Source organism: Parastagonospora nodorum, assembly GCF_000146915.1.
Source record: "Parastagonospora nodorum SN15 chromosome Unknown scaffold_16, whole genome shotgun sequence".
NCBI classification, from domain to species: domain Eukaryota; kingdom Fungi; phylum Ascomycota; class Dothideomycetes; order Pleosporales; family Phaeosphaeriaceae; genus Parastagonospora; species Parastagonospora nodorum.
In genome coordinates this window covers 552,327-571,274 of record NW_001884564.1, presented here as the reverse complement: position 1 = coordinate 571,274, position 18,948 = coordinate 552,327, and the positions used below count along the sequence as shown (strand labels likewise).

The 18,948-nt window shown below is 53.1% G+C and overlaps 9 protein-coding genes across 9 annotated transcripts; 2 read left to right on the top strand and 7 right to left on the bottom strand.

The window, feature by feature from the left end:
- Positions 1 to 1,788: 1,788 nt before the first annotated feature.
- Positions 1,789 to 3,288, bottom strand: SNOG_10210 (hypothetical protein; the record flags this gene model as incomplete). The annotated part of the gene is made up of 2 exons (XM_001800439.1): positions 3,152 to 3,288; positions 1,789 to 3,101 (listed from the first exon to the last, which is right to left on the bottom strand). The coding sequence occupies exons 1-2, from the start codon at positions 3,192 to 3,194 to the stop codon at positions 1,789 to 1,791; spliced, it is 1,356 nt and encodes a 451-aa protein (XP_001800491.1). The 5' UTR covers positions 3,195 to 3,288.
- Positions 3,289 to 3,603: 315 nt separating this feature from the next.
- SNOG_10209 (hypothetical protein) lies at positions 3,604 to 4,605 on the bottom strand (the record flags this gene model as incomplete). Its single annotated transcript, XM_001800438.1, has 1 exon — positions 3,604 to 4,605. The coding sequence occupies one exon, from the start codon at positions 4,603 to 4,605 to the stop codon at positions 3,604 to 3,606; it is 1,002 nt and encodes a 333-aa protein (XP_001800490.1).
- Positions 4,606 to 5,133: 528 nt separating this feature from the next.
- SNOG_10208 (hypothetical protein) lies at positions 5,134 to 6,154 on the bottom strand (the record flags this gene model as incomplete). The annotated part of the gene is made up of 3 exons (XM_001800437.1): positions 5,134 to 5,482; positions 5,648 to 5,844; positions 5,894 to 6,154. 3 exons carry the CDS (start codon positions 6,152 to 6,154, stop codon positions 5,134 to 5,136), a joined length of 807 nt encoding a protein of 268 aa, XP_001800489.1.
- Positions 6,155 to 6,502: 348 nt separating this feature from the next.
- On the bottom strand, positions 6,503 to 7,227 carry SNOG_10207 (hypothetical protein; the record flags this gene model as incomplete). Its single annotated transcript, XM_001800436.1, has 3 exons — positions 6,503 to 7,027; positions 7,078 to 7,146; positions 7,198 to 7,227. 3 exons carry the CDS (start codon positions 7,225 to 7,227, stop codon positions 6,503 to 6,505), a joined length of 624 nt encoding a protein of 207 aa, XP_001800488.1.
- Positions 7,228 to 8,230: 1,003 nt separating this feature from the next.
- On the bottom strand, positions 8,231 to 10,505 carry SNOG_10206 (hypothetical protein; the record flags this gene model as incomplete). Its single annotated transcript, XM_001800435.1, has 3 exons — positions 8,231 to 10,146; positions 10,202 to 10,345; positions 10,394 to 10,505. The coding sequence occupies 3 exons, from the start codon at positions 10,503 to 10,505 to the stop codon at positions 8,231 to 8,233; spliced, it is 2,172 nt and encodes a 723-aa protein (XP_001800487.1).
- A 459-nt stretch (positions 10,506 to 10,964) lies between these two features.
- On the bottom strand, positions 10,965 to 11,466 carry SNOG_10205 (hypothetical protein; the record flags this gene model as incomplete). The annotated part of the gene is made up of 2 exons (XM_001800434.1): positions 10,965 to 11,231; positions 11,410 to 11,466. 2 exons carry the CDS (start codon positions 11,464 to 11,466, stop codon positions 10,965 to 10,967), a joined length of 324 nt encoding a protein of 107 aa, XP_001800486.1.
- Positions 11,467 to 12,960: 1,494 nt separating this feature from the next.
- On the top strand, positions 12,961 to 14,794 carry SNOG_10204 (hypothetical protein). The gene is made up of 2 exons (XM_001800433.1): positions 12,961 to 14,462; positions 14,511 to 14,794. Exons 1-2 carry the CDS (start codon positions 12,984 to 12,986, stop codon positions 14,643 to 14,645), a joined length of 1,614 nt encoding a protein of 537 aa, XP_001800485.1. The 5' UTR covers positions 12,961 to 12,983; the 3' UTR covers positions 14,646 to 14,794.
- Positions 14,795 to 15,013: 219 nt separating this feature from the next.
- SNOG_10203 (hypothetical protein) lies at positions 15,014 to 16,619 on the top strand (the record flags this gene model as incomplete). The annotated part of the gene is made up of 5 exons (XM_001800432.1): positions 15,014 to 15,145; positions 15,204 to 15,682; positions 15,783 to 16,159; positions 16,199 to 16,332; positions 16,389 to 16,619. The coding sequence occupies 5 exons, from the start codon at positions 15,014 to 15,016 to the stop codon at positions 16,617 to 16,619; spliced, it is 1,353 nt and encodes a 450-aa protein (XP_001800484.1).
- A 312-nt stretch (positions 16,620 to 16,931) lies between these two features.
- Positions 16,932 to 18,713, bottom strand: SNOG_10202 (hypothetical protein; the record flags this gene model as incomplete). The annotated part of the gene is made up of 4 exons (XM_001800431.1): positions 16,932 to 17,403; positions 17,455 to 17,504; positions 17,603 to 17,820; positions 17,927 to 18,713. 4 exons carry the CDS (start codon positions 18,711 to 18,713, stop codon positions 16,932 to 16,934), a joined length of 1,527 nt encoding a protein of 508 aa, XP_001800483.1.
- Positions 18,714 to 18,948: the final 235 nt, after the last annotated feature.

Genomic DNA, 18,948 nt, shown 5'->3' with positions numbered 1-18,948 from the left:
GTGCAGCGACGTCAATTAGCCGAAAGCTCTCTGGAAGACCGAACCACTTGAATGACCATCGGGACTTCATGGGAGGGTGATTATGCGCCTCATCGCAATCATGGACCCAGCGCGAAATCTTTCCGAAGTCGATGCTCCGAGTAGGAATATCTCGTACTAGTCGATCGTCTCTGTAGTCTTCGGGGGACGGCCATCGGGTCGCAGCATACATGAACAGACGGATTTTTTGCACATCGCGCTGAAGCTCTATCCTCAGTACGTTCTATTACAAGCTATCAGTCATGATAGTAGCTCGTCTCGTAGAGTGGTGTACCTGTGTCGGATGAAAATACCCTCGGATCTTGACTGGCGAACTCGTCTTCTGAGTGTCGTGACCTTGCACATGATGTTCTCCTCTTCCAAGCTCCGATGCATATCTCTGCAGTATATGGCATAGCTTACAAGAATTCGCGTTCTTGGTACTCAGGTACCACGGGTAAGTGGTATTCCGCATAAACGGCCCAGCTTCGTCAACATATCTTGGAAGGAGTTCGAAGCCATACCGCCCCATCATCGCATCTGTATCAAGCTGAGCGGTATGGTCGAATGGAACCATCTTTGAACAGTTCGCACAGAGGTTGTTGGCCCTACTCCGGAATATTTGACGATGCAGGGATGTATTGGCATCGTGCAAAGATGCAAGGATGCGCATATGCGGTGCATTTGTCCGGCTGTCTGGACGATTCCCTTCATCTTTGCTCCGTTCGAATCCAGGCTTGTAACGAAGATATTGTGGGACGTCTTCCGAGGGTTGTCTAGACATATCTCCGAGTGCATGAAGGCCACGCTGCTTCTGTGTGGACAATGGTTCATAATCAACTGTCCGCTAATTGCATGACAGAGCAATGCGGCACGATGTTACTGTTTGGTCACTTCCGAAAGAATTACCTTAGGCAGCAGCGGCTTGGCTAAATAAGCTCAGCCCCACTGCATGTATGACAGAACACCACCCGACCCGCTTGCGCCTGCATTTTTCGACCACATGCAAGGCAAGACAGGAAGCTTGTACGATATGTACTATTCTGAACGTGTATTGATCAATGTAACATTTTTGGCATGCTGGCGTGGTGGGTGCAGACCTGCGTCTGACATCACATTCAATGTTACTACCTAGGTCCTTTGTGGAATAATTCAAGGGAGTATCTGCATGAAAGTCAAGAGCACGAATCTAACCATACCTACTGGTTCAGCCTTTGGGACGACACATATAAATACGCTAGACATGGCTTTTGGACAGCATATGCCGTGTCGGCGCTAGCCGAGACCTTCCCTCGAGCTTTCCATGAACTTTCAAATACAGGAAATGTTGGGGCGTACACTTATCACGACTATTCTCATAGAACTAAAAGTAAATACTATAAAATATGCTCAAGGAACTCAAAACAACTACGCTATCTTGCCAACAACATTGCATCGGTACATCCTCATATATAGGAAGTAGGCTTCGGCCCGCAATGAAGGACAGGTAGAAAAGAAAACGGCCTAGTTGTTGCTCGGATAGCTGGGCTTGAGAGGCCAGAATACTAGACTCTTAAGCCCAAGCATGATAGCTATGTATCATCCATGCATTCTTCCAAGCTCCATTGCGCAAGTTGAATTGCACCCCATAGACTCAACACATAGCGAACAAGTGTTGAAGTCGCCCCCATTCTTCCCTCCATCTCCATCTTCCTAGTAATCATCCCCTCTAGAAACAACCTCCTTACAATTCGGCCTCAGCAGCACAGTCTACCCCTCATTAGCCTCTCATCATCTCATCATCCCTATCTCAAAACTCACATGTTCAAACTGCGCAACATAACTCCCTTCCACATCCACCAGCGGCGCATAAGACTCCACCACCCCGGCCTGCACCAGCGTCTTCATGCCCAAATGCCACTTCTCCACACCCGGCAGTCTCTCAAGCTGGCGTCTCGCAAACACCAACGTCCCGAAGTTCTCATCAATGGTTCGCAGCAGGGATTTCGCTGACGCATGGTGTACCCCCGCGACACTTCCCCCTTCCTTCCTTCCATATCCATAAACTCCACTACCATCCCTCAATACAGCCTTCCCCGTCGATCCAAACGTCTCGATAGCGAAGATGTCGCCTTCCTCCATACGCTGGGACGTCTTACTCGCGATAAACGGCACGTGTTTATCTCCGTGGATCTTGTAGCGCAGGATATTATGTCCCGTGATGTTGCGCACTGCTTTGACCGGGACAGTCTTGCCATGTATATCGACTTCATATGACTCCATGACCTCCTCCATTTCCGCGCTGATGTGCGAAATGCGCGCGTCGGGGCCCGCGAGGCGCAGCCCCGTGTTAGTAGCTGCGCGCACAGCGGCGAGGAGCGGGTCGTAGATAGGGTTGGGGGCGATGGTAAATGCGCTGTCGACGATGCGGCCGGAGACGTGTACGCCGAAGTCTATCTTGAGCACATCATTCTCCTGGAAGTATACTTCCTTGCCGCCCGCGTTGGGCGTCCAGTGCGCACCGATGTTATTCAGACATAGGCCTGTGGGAAACGCGATCCCGGCTTTGAGAGCGTCGCCTTTCTCGAGGCCGGGGTGGCCGGTTAGGGAGCGCACTGCGTTGTCGATTTCGAGGGCGAGGGTGGAAAGGGATATGCCGGGTTTGGCGATGATTTGGATGTGTTGGCGGACCTGGCGGTGGACTTCGGCGGCTTTGCGGTAGTCGTGGAGGAAGTCGTCGTCCATGTTAGCGACTGCGGATAGGTGGCGGATCTCCTCTGCTGTGGTGCGCTGGAGATTGTCGTCCTTAGTGGTGTACTCAGTGATCTCACCCTCGGGGTACGGTCGACCGTTGAAGATGTCGTCGAGGGCGATTCTAGGAGGAATAGACTGCTTCGTTTCGGAAGCTTTTTTGCTCTTCTTCTTGGTACGCTTTCGCTTTTTCTTGGTACCGTTCGCACCACTGCCATTCAAGTGAAGTCGAATTTGTTCATCGTCGTCATCACTATCCTCGCCCTGCCCTTCGAGCGCAACATGAACGAGCCCACTAGCTGCGGCTGACTTAGGCGGGTTTGAGCAGTTGATCGCAGTGTTAGAGGAAGATCCTGTTCGATGCGTCAATATGAATCGACAAGACAGTCGATCGCGTACATACCATCTGGGCCCTGCCCATGACCTTCTGGAGTCTTGGAACCCATATTCCGGTTGGATCAGCAATCATAAAAGTTCGTGTTGTGAGCAAGGAAGTTAACACAATGAACCTGATTTGAGCTTTTGTAGTTGGAGGTGCGGTCTTACATGCATGGATGAAGTGAGGGCACTAGTGAGCCACGGAATTCGAACGCCGAACATGCTGGTCGGCATTGGCAACGCACCTTACAACACCGGGAAGATCGTAACTCCGTATTGACTAAGTAGTGAAGGGTTTATGAGTTCGCATGACGGAGAGCAGGTTAGGTTGTATATTTCAACAAGAGATTTCATGATTAAGGCTCCTTGTTTATCGCACCTCATATCCAGCCTTGCATATCCCACCTCTCAGCCTAGAACTACTGCTCATAACATCATTAAATCGACAGAACTTACTTTTCCAGCAGACATCACCTATCACACAATCTTCCTAAGCACAACCCCGTACCAAACCCTAACACCAACCCACTTCCACCCCCTCTCCCCCACCATCCCACCCTCCACATCCTCTCTCCCCACCTCCCTCTCCTTCACCCCCAAGACCTCAAATTCCGCCCTTGTCGCTTCATCAACCGTATCCCTTACCGTATGCGCGAAGCTCTCCCCCCTAACCTTAACACCGTCCTTATTCACAAACCCCGCCTGCGACTTGGCGCCCATTTCAGCGTGCATGTTTGTCACTAGTGCAAGCCCACCAGGCAGAAGTAGTGTAGACAACGTGGAGAAGAAGGATGGTAGCGGAACGTGTTCGAGGACGAGGGTGCTGAGGACTGCGTTGACGGGCGTAAGGCCAACAACCGATGGAAACGGGGGCGCAGACGTGTTGGTGGCTGTGGGGAAGCAATCGCACTGCTCGAGTCTGAGTCGACCGTCGTTATACGTGCAGAGTTTTTCAGCGGCGAGATCTAGCATGCCCTTTGAGAAGTCGAGGCCGACAACGGTACTTCGTCGGTTGGGTGCGAGGGCGAAGTCGAGCAGTTTCTGCGTGTTGCGTCCTGTTCCGCAGCCTAGATCTAGTAGAGAGATGGTGGGTGTGGTGACGCTGTCTTGGACTTGCGCCAGGAATTGCGGGAGGAGGATCGCGAGCTCGAGGTCGTCGATGGCTTGAAGCATGTTACCATCGGAATCATATACTGTTGCCCATTGGTCGTATGCTTGTTGTGTTCCGATGTGCTGGACTGGTGTTGAGGACTTGGATGCTGGTGAGGGGAGATTGGGCGAGAGAGTCTGTGACTGCTTTGGTGTTTCCTGGCTCTGATCTTCAAAAAGAGATGGCTGCTGAATCGTAGGAGTCTTGGCAGTGAAGTTCGCAGTACCAAAATCTGACGGGTCCGATTCGGTGGTCGAGAAGGATGCATTGGGGTTGAGGTCGACAAGGGACGTATCGAAAGTCATGTGGACGTTGTTTGGCTGCGTCATCGCAGCGGTGGTGTTCGAAGGTATGCTAGATTTTTTCCCTGATGCAGTGATCAAAGGAAATATGGTATGTTGGTGTAGAGCTTAATTGGTGGTGTACTCAAAGATGATCGACGAATCGGGAAGTTTATATATACCCCACTTAGCTGCGAGCTTGTGGCAAAAGCTGGAGTCGAGAACCTGAGGCTTGATAGCCTTTTCAACGGGTGCCTGAAGCGGATTATATATATGCCGCTGACTCTTTTGCGCGCCCTGCCTAAAATGCCACTCTTCCGCTTTTGGCAACATGTCGTGCAGCTTCCCGTTGAATGACTCACAAGTGCATCTACCATTCTCTGGTTTGCGCTACGTGCATGACGGCGCGCATTGTACTCAGAAGCCCTGAAAGTTTTGAAAAGTCATTCACTAGGTTCTTTGCATGGTCCCAACGCTCGAGCTGTGCCTTGAGCCCATGTGATCTCGTACACATGCGCCCTTTCCTCATCATGGCACCGAATATGCGTCATATAATACAGCAGCAAGATGTACAAACTAGGACTGTCCCGGAAAGTAAGTGCTCAGAATGCGGTTCCGGTGCGAGGTCAGGCGTTTTCGCGACATTAGCGCGTCACGCAGACGCGTGTCTAGCCAGCCCTTTCCGAGACCCTCGTCCAATAAGAGGTGCGTGTACGCAAAGACACTGGCATCGAACAGCCCTGGTCCCGGTGCACCAAAGAACCAATCGTCCTTGTCGAGCAGCGTTTCTAGCGCTGCAAAGGCCTCTTCTGCCTGGCTGTAGAGGGTGGAGGCGTTTATGACAGGCGAGAATTTGAGCAGTTCCTTCTCGGCTGCTGTGCGTAGCTCTCGGGCTATTGTGAGGCGGACGAAGGGATTGCCTGAACTTGGCAGGATGTAGAGGGGCTCTGCGATGGAAGTCGAGTTGTGCGAGAGGTAGATGCAGTAGAGCTAGCTTCTCGTCAGTATATGCTCTTCAAGCCCCGCATTGGCTCTACATACCCATGCCCGCCGTATCCGATGGTCCAGAAGCGACAGATATGCCTCATACCGCAAGTCTCCGGGCTCCTCGACCGCTTTCTTGCTGTTGTTCATTGCCCATCTCTGCAACTTCCCCGATGGCACCGGCTGGATGTGTTTGTATGGTTCAGGCGAAGCGGGTAATATGAAGGGAAGAGCACCACTCGGTGATGCATGGTTGTTTGCCGAGGCTATTCGAAAGTCGATCTTGGAGAACTTGAGATAGGCCTGCAACAGTCTAAGTATGAGGTTGTATTGCGTCACTCGGAGCTCTTACCTGCCACTTCAAGCACGCAGGGTTGTACGAAGGCAGTCCCTTCAGCGCACCGTCTTCTGATGTAAATATGTACAAGACATGCTTGTTGCGGTCCTGGGGTGCTCGTTGGGGCAGGTCGTTGACCGGGTATGTGAGGAGTGGGAATATATCGAAGAGCTGCTTAATTGGCGTGGGGACCGCGAGGAGGCTGCGCGAGGACCGTTGCGCCGGCGCATTATGACTCTGCGGTGTAGGCTCTTTGTCTTCCTCCGTATGCGACATCATTGCGGGGTGGAGGCACTGACTGGCGTCATGGTCGCAAAAAGTTCGTGATGGCCTTCGGAGGAGAGCTGCACTCGCCTAAACTTGCCGATCTTGACATCAGATGACGACCCATCTCTCCCTTGCACTCCAACTTCATACATACAATAAATCAACTCAAGTTGATACATATCATCCTCGTAACTTAATATAGATTCATGATTGGGTACTACAGAATTCGAAATTGTGTAGCTGCCAATCACCACCCATCAATCTCCTACCCCAAACGGTCTCACAACTCATACTCGTGCCCATGCTTCATCTTTCCCCTCTCTACCATACACTTTGATCCTCACCCAAGCCCCTTCCCTAGTAGCATGCGATCAAGCTGCTATCCATAGAATGTCTGAGTGGAGTGACAGGTGGCAGGGTGGGACTCGGCTTCACACGAGTTAGCATGTTCAGTACATTTCCCTCTGTGTTGCTACATGCCTGAGGGCGCGGGGATTGAGATACAAGGCCAGCCATCAGTAGGCATGCAAGACTGTGGGTAGACGGAGACGATGGCGGGGGCCCAGGGGGAGGAGACGGGGAGGGAGAACCCCCAAGGCTATGCGATGACGGAGAGGAGGGGGGAGGCCCAGGGGGCGGTGATGGCGAAGGCGACCCACCAAGACTATGAGTTGATGGCGAACTTGGCGGCGGACCCGGGGGAGGCGAAGGCGAAGGCGAACCACCGAGACTGTGAGTAGAGGGAGATGAAGGAGGCGGCGAAGGAGGTGGGGACGGGGATGGTGAACTGGCGCCAATGCTATCTTTGCAAGGGGGAGTTGGTGGAGACAGCAGGCTATGACCATCATTTGGTCGAGGCGGCGACGGAGGAGGTGTAGGGGGCTGAGCAGTGAGTTAGTAAGTTTTCAATATGGGAAGAGTGATCGACGTACAGGGGAGTAAGGCGGCAGAGCGCGCTTGTGAGGAGAGTTCGGAGGCGGCGACGGAGGAGGAGAAGGTGTCTGCATGCAATGTTAGTATAGCATTCGACTCCTCGACGATCTCGACCTTACAGGCGAAAGACCCAGGTCGGTCATGATCATGCTGAGGACTTGTGTGCTCATATTCTGAATGCTGTCGTGTTTGTTGATAATGGTTGTTGATCTGATATGCAATGTGTTGAAACTGTTGATTGTTTTGTTGTGTTTTGCAGGAGATGTTGATGTGCTTGTGTTGTAAAGAAGTCCTAGAAGGCGTAGAGGTCGAGCGTTATATACCATTTCTCCGTCTTCAATGAAGAATTTCTGACCTGACACCTGTATGCAGTGCTGGCGATATGCCGCTATTGGGGAGACAGCGAAAAGGAATAAAAAGAATATCGACTGTGTCGAACTGGTAATTCGGGATTGCGTATACAGTGGCATAGCAAATTTATATCATGGTGTTTGAACATAGCCCTACTCCAGTCTATTATCTGACTGACACGTTGTCAAAGAGAACATGTATGTGTGAAGCGACAATCATTACCTCGCCACATCGAAGCTCGCCCTCTTACGATGTAGCAATTTGCAATCAATTCACGTCGCGATTGCTCGAAAAATGTTGGGCATAACAGTGGTCGCAGTGGTGGGTCAAGGTAATTGATGCATGAGTTCTGCGATTTATTGACGTGTTCGGTTGTCGTCAGTACCACCATCGTGGCCCAACAGTAGACATTAGAATATTACAGTGACGCAGATATCAAGTCGGAGCTCATATGTACAGCAAGATGACGAGTGCTCACAGAGCCAACAATAGTATACAGTTGTGAACGAAAGGGGTATTTGTGGGTATTGAAAAAGATTGACCAGACAAACAGGGCGGCGTCCTTGAGAAGATCGACCATGCAGCCTATTACACACTCTATAGCGAATGGGATAATGTAGGGTATATAGAACGTAATCAGGTGAATAAAGGCCGGGCTGGCCGGGTATAAAAGTGAATGAAGCAGAGAGACGTTCGTGCATATACAAAGAACAAAGGCGCTAAAAAGACGTGAAACGAGAGGAGAAAAACAAGTGCGATGAAAGTGAGTAACGAGGGTCCGGACGGCGTAAGAAGGGCTGCTCAAGCCATCATCATGAGTCTAGTGCTTCGCTTCTCCAGGCGTGGTCGGAAGCCACCAGGTCCGAGGAAGCTCTGCGGTGGGTTTGCGGCGCTGTGTGCATGTCGATCGCAGTAGCGTTGTCCGTTGACCTCGTAATAATCGTCTCGCAGAACAACGCGACATGTTGAACAGTTGAAGCATTTGGGGTGGAACTTTGTGCGTGCATCTGTCTCCAGATACTGGCCCTCAATGCCACGGTTACATGAAGCGCATACAGATCCATTGAGCTCATGGTAATGGCGTTCGCAGTAGGGAGAGTTCTCATAAACATAGAACTCTGCTGTTGGGAATGGATCGCTGCAGGTTTTGCAAACAAAGCAGTGCTTGTGGTAACGTCCTGTCAGGCGGCCTGAAGAATCCTTGACGGATTTCCCCACAATTGGCTCTGAGCAACCTCGGCATTTGCCCTTCGACGCGGGTCGGCTTTCTTGTCGACGGGGTGCTGTGTCTGGTGATTTTCCTAGAGGGCTATGTCCAACCTTTTGAGCTGAGTCTTGTCGCGAGGCTGATTGCTTTGGCCGGCGGTCGAATGCGATACCTAGCTGGATGGCGGGGTCCATGGGTGATTCCGGGAGATCTGCATAGGGTGATGGAGATGGTGGGGGAATAGGTTCTGGTGCATTGAATCTCGGCTGGCTTGGTGCGCTACGAAGGGGTGCCTTCACAGTAGAATACTTTGGAGAGCCCGCGTAAGAATCTGGGCTGGCGGTCCTTTCGAAGCTATCACCGAGGTATTCTGAGCGACCCAGCTTGGATGCTTGGCGGGAATGACTGGCTTCAGATGCTGGCGGACTTGATCGAGAGCTTGCTGCACTTCTAAAGCCGGAGCTTGCGTAGGAGTCGTCAGAGAGTCCGGAATCCGATGGCGTATGGAGGGGGTTCATCGGAGTGTCATGGCTAAAACCAGGCGGCAGTAATGGCGGCAGTTGCGCTGTTCGAGATGGGACGGCATTCTGTTGATTCGCGTTTCCAAGAGTACGAATGCTGGCGTTTCGAGGAGGGAACGCGTTGATCGGTGTAGGAACAAATGCTGAAGGTTGGAGCTCAGACATGTCGGATATCGGTAAATGGCTCTCAGAAGGCCTCTTTGGTCGTGGAGGTGGCTGCTTCCTCTCTTTGCTTCCATCTCGTTTCAGATCAGTCTTTGGGTCGCTCGTCTTGCGCGCGTGCGCTGGCCCCATGCTCTCTTTCTGCAGACGGTCAAGGAAAGCGTCGATGCCTTCATTCGATTCAGTAGACGCAGGTAAAGGTGGCGGCGGCATGCTGTTGATGTTGTTGCTCATTTTTGGATGAGCAGGCAAGCCTACACTTCTATTCGAATATGCTGAAGCGCGCGACATTGTCGATGATACAGAAGAACGCTGTCGCGATGTGCTTCCGACACTCCTGGCACTACCTTGAGTACCTGTTCTTCTGTGGCCAAAGGATGCGGCCTCCGGCAAAGGCGAGGGAGGTTTGGAAGAACTGGAAGTACTTGGCCGGCGGTCTGCACGTCCATCGAACGGACCTGGCGCAATGGAATCCATGCGCTTCGCGATGTTATCTCCACCATCAAATCTAGGGCTGAGAGGCGCGAAGAGAGGACTTGGTTCAGCATACAAATGCTGTGGCGAGGGCTCTCGTCTTTCGCGCTGCTGCGGTCTTGCGGTTTGGAATGTCGCACTCCTCTTGGACGGGAAAGGGGGAAAAGCGCAGTCTAAATTTGAGGAAATCTTGGGCGACGGGGGACCCATCTTCGGTCGTGGTACTGGGGCTGTCGCGCTTCGATTCATCTTATATGGAGATTTAGGTGGTGTTGGTGAGAGCATTGGCGACCGACTTCTGGGGTCACTGTAGTTGCTCATTGGTGACGGCTCCAGGGGCCGAAATGGTTTGTCTGAGTGCATTAGCATTAGCACAGTCAATTGAGAGTTGCTTGCGCATTGGCTTACTGGCAGCATTTGAGTCGATGCGAGGTGGAGGGCGCATACGACCCATCGGCGGCTGGCCCTCAGATCGTTTGCTGAAGGAACCAAGACTTCCAGCACGATTGACCTTCGGCGATTCTGGGGGCGTTACGGCTGGAGCTGCCGTTGCTAGACTTGGGTCAGTGGGAGTTTGTTTACAAGTAAACAATGACTTACTGGACGAGGCAGCCGGAGCACACACATGGTCTGCTAATTGAAGAATGTCGATATCAATACCACAGGATGAGCATTTGATCATAGGTAGACCGCTCGCGCTGGTCCGAGTCATGTTTACTTCTTTCTCCCGCAGCCCGACGTCTGGTCTTAATGTTTGATATCTCTGAGCGTGGTGCCACAAGGATCCAGCAATGTTGTGTTTTGACGAGTAGGTGTTGTAGGTGTGCAATGCGATAGTGACGGAAAGCGTTGGTGCTCGGAAGACGAATGCGTGCGGCCGAAAGACCGCCTCGAACGCCCAACAGCGGGCGGACCTTGTGGGTCTTGCTGGATCAGGGGGAGGGATGCGGGAATGGTGTGGAATTGGGCGGTGATCTGAAGACGGATGCGGGTGATAATTAGCGTCGTTGCACCCACACCATCCCGTTTGAGAGAATGTTTTGCCCCACAGGCGATACTCCGTTATGTTGGATAATTTGCAACTAATCAGAAAGCGACCAGGGTAACGATCATGATATAGCCATCAAAGCAGCCATTCAAGAGCCGCGACGTGCTACAAGGCTCGAGGCAATCAAAAGCATGGCTTTCGCGAGCCAAAGACAGGTGAGCAGTCTGAAGGCGTCAACACGGTGCTGCGAGTAGCCTGCGCTGTCCCTGAATGGTGGCGCTTCTGGTGTGCTCGGCGGCGGCTCTTGGTTGGCTGGCTTCCAAATAAGCGGCAAGGCCACATGGTCCCTGCCGCCGCGAGTCGAAGCACCAAACATGCCAAAGCCAGAGTTGACATGAAACTGGTCCGTCGCGTCGTCTGGGCGAATGTCCCAAGCGCCGATGACGAGATCTGTAGTCCATCGTGACCTGTGCAAATGCTTGGAGCTCGCCTTTGTGACAATTGGACATCTTGACTGCACGTCGAAGAAAATTAAGCCGAGCAGCCAAGGCCAACATAGGGGATTTGCAAGGCTAAGAGGCTCCGCTCGCATGCTGTCAGTGCGCAGGGAACCATTGAGCCCTCGGACATTAAATGAGCTTCTGGTTGGACATCGGGTGGGAGCGTTGCTGTGTTCGATCATCATCGCCGTCTCCTTGTCGGCGCAGGGGCATCGCGGTGGTTAGGCGCCTCCTACGACACAAGAGAAGTTTCTTTCGCACATACTTTCAGATGTTTCCTCCTTCACGTGTCGTGTCATCAAACTCTTGTCAGCACGCGCAAAGCCTCTCCAGGTTTCAAATCGTTTCCTGCAACCTTGGAACGCTCTGACTGTGCCGCGTGACACATGAGAGCGATGTCCAAACAGCACGGACCCCAGGCGGATTACCGGTCGTTCGTTCGGTGTTCCTCTGCAATCTGCAGCTCGACACTCCTGTGCGGCTGGTGGCAGATCGCAGGAAAGGTGGAATATAACACCTGCCTGTCTTGCGACTTATTGCGCCTGATAAGTCAGTGCCACGGGGATTCGCATCCCATCGACGGGCCAAGGCGGTCATCGAGTTCGCATTACACGACATGAACCTGCATGGTGGAGAGTGTGTTCGGCTGCGTCCTCTGTCGCGTGCTCCCCACCTCTGTAAACAAGTCTGATGCTGAATCTGTCTCGAGAACAACTGCATGTATTCTGACGTGCACTGAAACAACATGTGGTTGTCCGACTCGGCACCACGGCAATGCAGTGAGAAAATACCATTCGTCATGCTGTGAAGAACAATGCCGTACGAGTAAGTGCGCACCCAACTCGTCTTCCAAGCGCGGCCTGCCGTGGTGCCGAGGCCAGCAGTATCTCGCGTCTGCGGATAAAATCAAGGCGTGCCCACGTGATAGCGGGGACCGGTTGCATTAAGTGATGTGCGTAGTGACGGACAACAACACTGCTGTGGCCAGTCCGTATTGGACCCCTCTTGCGGTCGTGACAGCTGTCTACGCGTTGAGGGCCCACAGATGTTCTTCCAAGTGCCTCCGCGTCTTCACCTGCATGTTCTCCAACCTACAATGGTATGGAGCACTGCATCCTGAGATTGAAAGAGCGAAAGCGGACGTGGCGTCCAGCACATGGGAGACATTCAGAGACTGCCATTGGCCCGGTGGTGCTTGCGACGGGCTGAGGCGGGATAATCTGGCTCGAAAAGTGGAGTGCAAAGGTAAAGTGGTGAAGAAGCGGTGTCGTACACGCTGTCCGGCAACAGGCGGAGCAAAGGCGCGTTCCTTAGCTTTGTGCCTATCGATAAGTCATCATTCTGTATATATTGCACCTTCTCACCCTTACCGGAACCCCACCCCAATTCTACAACATCATCGTGAACTGCTACTCAGCAATTGACAAAGCTTCCCTCTCCATCAAACACAACCAATTCCACTCGGGCCATTGCCCAGCCGTCAAGACGTTTTCCAATCTCCTCAGCTCGTGAGTACCCCTCATTCCTCCGACTCTCTCCAGAGCTCGCCAGGCTACAGTGACGATGAACCATCTAACTCTTTCCAGGGTCCACAACCCATTCGCCGGCCGACGTACTTCTCCTTCTGGGGCAGCGTCGGATCTAGACTTCCGCAGATAAATTCTTCGTGCCTTCAAGCAACAACAAATATCAAGTAATCGAAATGGCACCGCACGCAGAAGAAGTAGTCGGCCAGGCCAATGGGTTCGGGACCAGCACCGCTCCTGCCAAGGATCTCTTTACTGTCAGCTCTTCCAACGTGGAATACACCGAGGATACCATCAAGTCCAAGTACACTTACCGCACGACCGACGTCACCCAGAACGCCGAGGGCAAGTATGTGGCCATTCCCAAGGAGACCCTGTATGACTTCAAAGTCGACCGCAAGATCCCCAAGACTGGTGTCATGCTGGTCGGTTGGGGTGGTAACAATGGTACCACTGTAACTGCCGGTATCATTGCCAACAAGCGTAACCTCGTCTGGGAGACCAAGCAGGGACAGCGCGGCGCCAACTACTACGGATCCGTCATCATGAGCTCTACCACTAAACTGGGAGTGGATAGCAAGACCGGCAAGGAGATCTATATCCCCTTCCATGACCTTCTGCCCATGGTTCACCCAAACGACCTCGTTGTGGGTGGTTGGGACATCAGCGGCATGAACCTCTCTGAGGCCATGGACCGCGCCAAGGTGCTCTCGCCCTCTCTCAAGTCCCTGGTCCGCAAGGAGATGGGTGCTATGAAGCCTCTGCCCAGCATCTACTACCCGGATTTCATTGCCGCCAACCAGGAGGAGCGCGCTGATAACATCCTTCCGGGTAGCAAGGCTTCCATGGCCCATGTTGAGCAGATCCGCAAGGATATCCGTGACTTCAAGTCTGCCAATGGTCTGGACAAGGTGATTGTGCAGTGGACCGCCAACACAGAGCGTTACGCCGATATCCTTGAGGGTGTGAACGACACTGCCGACAACCTGATGAAGTCCATTGAGACTGGCCACGAGGAAGTCTCTCCTTCTACCGTCTTCGCCGTCGCCTCCATCCTTGAGGGCGCTCCTTTCATCAACGGCTCTCCCCAGAACACTTTTGTTCCGGGTGCCATCGAGCTCGCCGAGAAGCACAACGCCTTCATTGGTGGTGACGACTTCAAGTCTGGCCAGACCAAGATGAAGTCGGCGCTTGTTGACTTCCTGATCAACGCCGGTATCAAGCTCACTTCCATTGCCAGCTACAACCATCTCGGCAACAATGACGGCATGAACCTCAGCTCTCAGAAGCAGTTCCGCTCCAAGGAGATCTCCAAGTCTAACGTGGTTGACGACATGGTCGCTGCGAACACGGTGCTTTACAAAGAAGGCGAGCACCCTGACCACTGCGTCGTCATCAAGTACATGCCCTCTGTTGGAGACGACAAGCGCGCTCTCGACGAGTACTATGCTGAGATCTTCTTGGATGGCCACCAGACTATCAGTCTGTTCAATGTCTGCGAGGACTCTCTCCTTGCTTCTCCATTGATCATTGACTTGGTCCTCGTTGCTGAGATCATGACCCGTGTCCAGTGGAAGGCACACAGTGCTGAGGCCTCCGACGACAAGTACTCTGGCTTCCACAGCGTTCTCAGTGTTCTTAGCTACATGCTCAAGGTACGTTAGCTGCCAGGATATTGACTATCATTTACTGACTACGACCAGGCTCCTCTTACTCCCACCGGCACTCCTGTCGTCAACGCTCTTGCCAAGCAGCGCGCTTGCCTCACCAACATCTTCCGCGCCTGCGTCGGTCTTGAACCTGAGAACGACATGACTCTAGAGCACAAGCTATTCTAGAGGACGTGCACTCATGCTGTCAACATGCTGATGGTGTGTTCGGCTACATGGGTTTTCGCGGTGGAGACGATTAATTAATTTGATTGTCACTTATGACTAGCTCTATACACTCATTACAAACAACAACAATGAAAACCGATTCGGTCGAAGATTCTCCTCAATTGCGTGAATTCTTAATGTTGGTCGAAGAACTAGATTGTTTTGCCTTTTAAAGACGCTATTGTTGGGCGGTATGACCGTCACTGCTGGAATCGGGAAGCTGCGAGCTGTGCTTGGGGAAGGGACGCTCCTTCCATCCCAACAAACCTCACCCGAACAGCTCACCCGCATCTCCCTAACACTGCAAACTCCATGACACTTAAAGAATCATGCCGGAGAACTCGATACAGTCTTGCTTCACACCGTCATCGTCGCCGACAAAACAGGGCGATGGCTTCACTGCTGAAGAAGTGAGATCGGCAGCGCAGCCTGATGGAGCATCCGCAACAGCATCATGGGCTGTGAGTGACAGAGTTCACTCCTCTTTGCAACGTCGCCACTAACAAGAACGCACCGCAGCCAAATCTTGAGTACGAAGAAGCTGATCTAGGCAGTCTTGAGCCTGGTCCACGTAACCTCACTCTCATGGGCCGTGTGGTCAACTTCTACAACGTCGCGAAACCCAGCAAGCAGCGCAAAGCTGCTCAAGGCTACCTTAAGATTCAGCTCGCCGACAACACCGGTGTGCTGACTGTACGTCTCTGGTATAACAACACCATCTACCACATCCGACTTGGTCAGTTGGTCACGCTGTGGACGGTGCATGTCTCCAACAGCTCGGAGCACAACAGCCTCGCACCCAGCACCGCACCGCTATTCACCAGCATCTTCCCCGAAGGCGAGCGGAACTGCTACTTCATGGTGCACGAGAAAAGCGACGACGGCACACAATTCAAGCGCCCTTTCAACTGTAAAGATTCCAACACTCTCCCCGGCCTCATGACGCTCAAGACCTTCGCAGACGGCGGCTACGACATCGACGGCCCTAAACTGCTCGTGTGTATCAAGAGTATCGGCGCGCATAAGAAATGTAACCATCACTCTACCTCTCTATCCCTCCCTATCCCTCCCCTCCTAACCATAGAAAGATATCAACAGAAACGGCACCACCTCCACCCTCGTCTCCCTCGCCATCTTCGACGCCACTGCCTCCGCCTCCCTCACTCTCTACGCCCCACTCTGCTCCTCCGCCTCCTCCTTCACACCCTCCAAAACCATCCTGCTCATCTCGAACCCCGGCTGGCGCATCGACAAGACGGCGAAACTCACCCTCAACGCCACCTCCCGCCTCGACATCGACCCCGACCTCAGCGACGCGCGCCGCCTTCGCGCCCTCGCACAGCGCCTGACGCGCCGCGAGCATGTGAACCCGCCATTTCCCGCGATAGACATAGGCGCATGCGAGACAGCGCAGGTCCGGGCGAAGTACACGCTCGCAGACGTGGATGAGTTTGCGCGCGCGAATCCGCGCGGGTGTGTGACGGGGTATTTATCCGTCATCATAACGTCCCTAGACATCGTGGCGCCGTATAAGCGCAACATGCTCATGTGCAACGAGTGTTGTGGGATGGAGGTGTATGGCAACTCACTGCGGGAGAAGTGTAGGGGGTGTCAGAGGGACGTGGCGTTGAGGATTAATCCGAAAATCGTACGTCTGCTCTGTCCCTCTCTCTCTTGAGTTTTTAAGTACTCATGTCTGCATAGCTCGGTCCTGTACTTGACGAAACTGGCCAGATCGGCAGCGGGAAACTCATCCTCTCCGACCAGGCTTGGGAGCAGTTACTCGGTCGTTCGGCGGAGCAGCTCGTTTCTACTGAGATGGACGTGCTGCGCTATCTGGAGCAGCGGTTGCTCTTACTGCGCGTCACGATGGGATTCGCACTGAGGCTGGGAGATGAGATTGGCAGACTTGCTGTATGGTGTATCAAGAACTGAAAGGCAGGGACCTCGAAGGTGTAAGAGTGAAATGTCCTCAGAAGTGATTTGAAAAGCTGTGACATTTACCATTTCAACAAACTTAAAACTAGCAAAGAATAAACAGCACATTGATACATAAATGCAGGAATTCATGGCGCCAAAAAAAAAAGGCCCTGATCAGAATTGGTGGTATATCGCTGCCCAAGCAGTTCCGCCCCCCACACAAAAAGAACACCGCCCATGCTTTGTCCAGAATCGAAGAACAAAACGCCACATTGATCATGCTCATGCAATCTTTAAATGACAAAAAGAAAAACAAAGACCGGCGTCTTATTGCTCACCAAGCACCCCTGCCAGTCCACGGAGTACATCGCCCACGCCAATCCCCTCGGCGCCTACACGCTGCTTCACTTCGCGATCTCGCTCTTCTAGCCTCTTGCTCGCTGTGCCGAGGATGCGATCCGCTACGCGCTCGGCCGTGTTGCGGTATTGTTCGATCTTGTGCACGCCGTCCGCAAATAAATCGATGTGCGGTTCGAGAGATTGGCTGAGGTGTGTGAGATGTGATTGCAGTGCGGTGGTAGTTGTGAATGTGAACGCGGACGACGGCGGTCGTTGCTCCGAGTCTTGGGTCTGTGGTGTTTGAAGGGCGGCGAGGATGGCAGCTTGTTCGGGGTCGAGAAGCGAGGTATCGATTTCGGAGAATTTCGGTGTCGGGAAAGTCTTTGGAGGGGCGGCTGGGGGAGGCATGGATGTGGATGTTGCTGCTAATGCTTCCCAGGCGGATTTCTCTGCTTCGAGTCTACATTTGCGTTAGTATGACTAGACTTGTGAGTGAGATGCTTCCATATACCTTTTGACTTCGTCTTCCAACTCCTGCAGTGTAGCGTTGTTCTTCTCATTCTGTGGGTTTGGCTTTTTCACTACGGGTGGTGGCGCTGTTTCTTCCTGTACAATTGTTAGCAATTGTGCCTGACTCTCAATCCCCATGGTATACATACCCTGCTGAACCAGTCCGAGAGCTCTGGTTTGCTTGCGAAATCGTCAATCAGCTCCTGCTGTATCGCCCTTGCGGCCATTATTGCGTTCGCATTCTTGACATTGCCAGATGGTTTCTCTGGTAGCGCTCGCGATCCACACCAAGTCAACAGTTGCTTCATCCGCCTTGGCTCGGGTAGACTTTGCTCGATGTACTTGTAAAAGTCTCGGACTTCGACTTCTGAGTGCGGTAAAGCTAACATTGGTTAGCAGAAATTCAAAATATGTGCACCGCGTCTAAGCCGAGCGCAGAGACCAGCCTGGGCTGAGCGGGTGTGGGGTCTCACCATTTGACATCCCGCTGTCAATCAACGAGCTCGCCCTCCTGCCTCGCAAGCCTGTGCTGCTCCTGCGATGCCCCTCCTTGCTGCCCTTTCGCATCTCCTTGTTCCTGGTGATGACCGGAGTATCCGCAAACGGTAGCATGATCCTTTGCGCGTTCGGGTCGCGCTTCTTCGCGACTGTGAGCTCATTCTGGGTAGGCGTCTTTGTGCCTACCAAGGCACCTTTCCCCTCAGGCTTGGCCTCAGGTACTGGAGTGACTTGTTTCCTTCTCTCTTTCTCGGCGGGCGCGCTTTTCCTCGGGCGCTTCGAGGTGGCGGGTTCTGCTGCTTTCGGGCGAACTTCTAGTTGCTCCTTGTCGGCAGAAAGACGCGTCGAACGCCGGCGCTTATGTGTTTCTGCAACCTCCAGTTCGACTACTGTAGTCGTAGTCTTCTTCCGACGCGCGGTAGGTTTGGCAGGTAGGGGATCCTGAGATTGCGCGTTCTTCGCTGGAGGCTCCTCGGGCATGGGTTCTGGCGCAGATGCCGCTTGCGCCTTGGTGGTCCTTTTCGAAGTGCGTCGCGAGAACTGGAAGCCGTCGTCATCCTCGTCATACGCAGCCTTTGCGCTCTTCTTCGCGGTTGCGGTTTTCTTGCTGGTGCCGTTTACTTCGGTCCGCGAGCGCTTGGGCGCGGGCGCGGGTGCGTCATCATCTTCAAAGGCCTGTTTGACACTTCTCCGTCGCGTCGTAGGTCGGTTTGCGGCCATGGGGAGCGATTGGAGAGGTGAGCGCGCAAAAACGGTGGTCATGAGTCCGGTTGCTGGGTGTTCGTGGGCGAGTTCAAGGCGCGTGCATTGGCGCAACAACACAACTTCGGATGGCGGATCGGCTTCGCGCACGTGCAAGTCGGCGCAACGGCGTAGGCAATGCTGGATATAATCGTAGGTATCGTAACAATCGGTGATGCGAATAGTCGTGAAGCGGTGACGGCGAGGATTGTGGCACGGGAGCAGCAGGGAAGTGGTGGGTGCGCGGTGGCTCTTG

What these genes read in the sequence shown, in the direction of transcription:
- SNOG_10204 (XM_001800433.1), top strand. Translation starts at nt 12,984, where the DNA reads ATGGCACCGCACGCAGAAGAAGTAGTCGGCCAGGCCAATGGGTTCGGG. An exon ending in TTCTTAGCTACATGCTCAAG is followed by an intron (nt 14,463 to 14,510) that starts GTACGTTAGCTG and finishes GACTACGACCAG; the next exon opens with GCTCCTCTTACTCCCACCGG.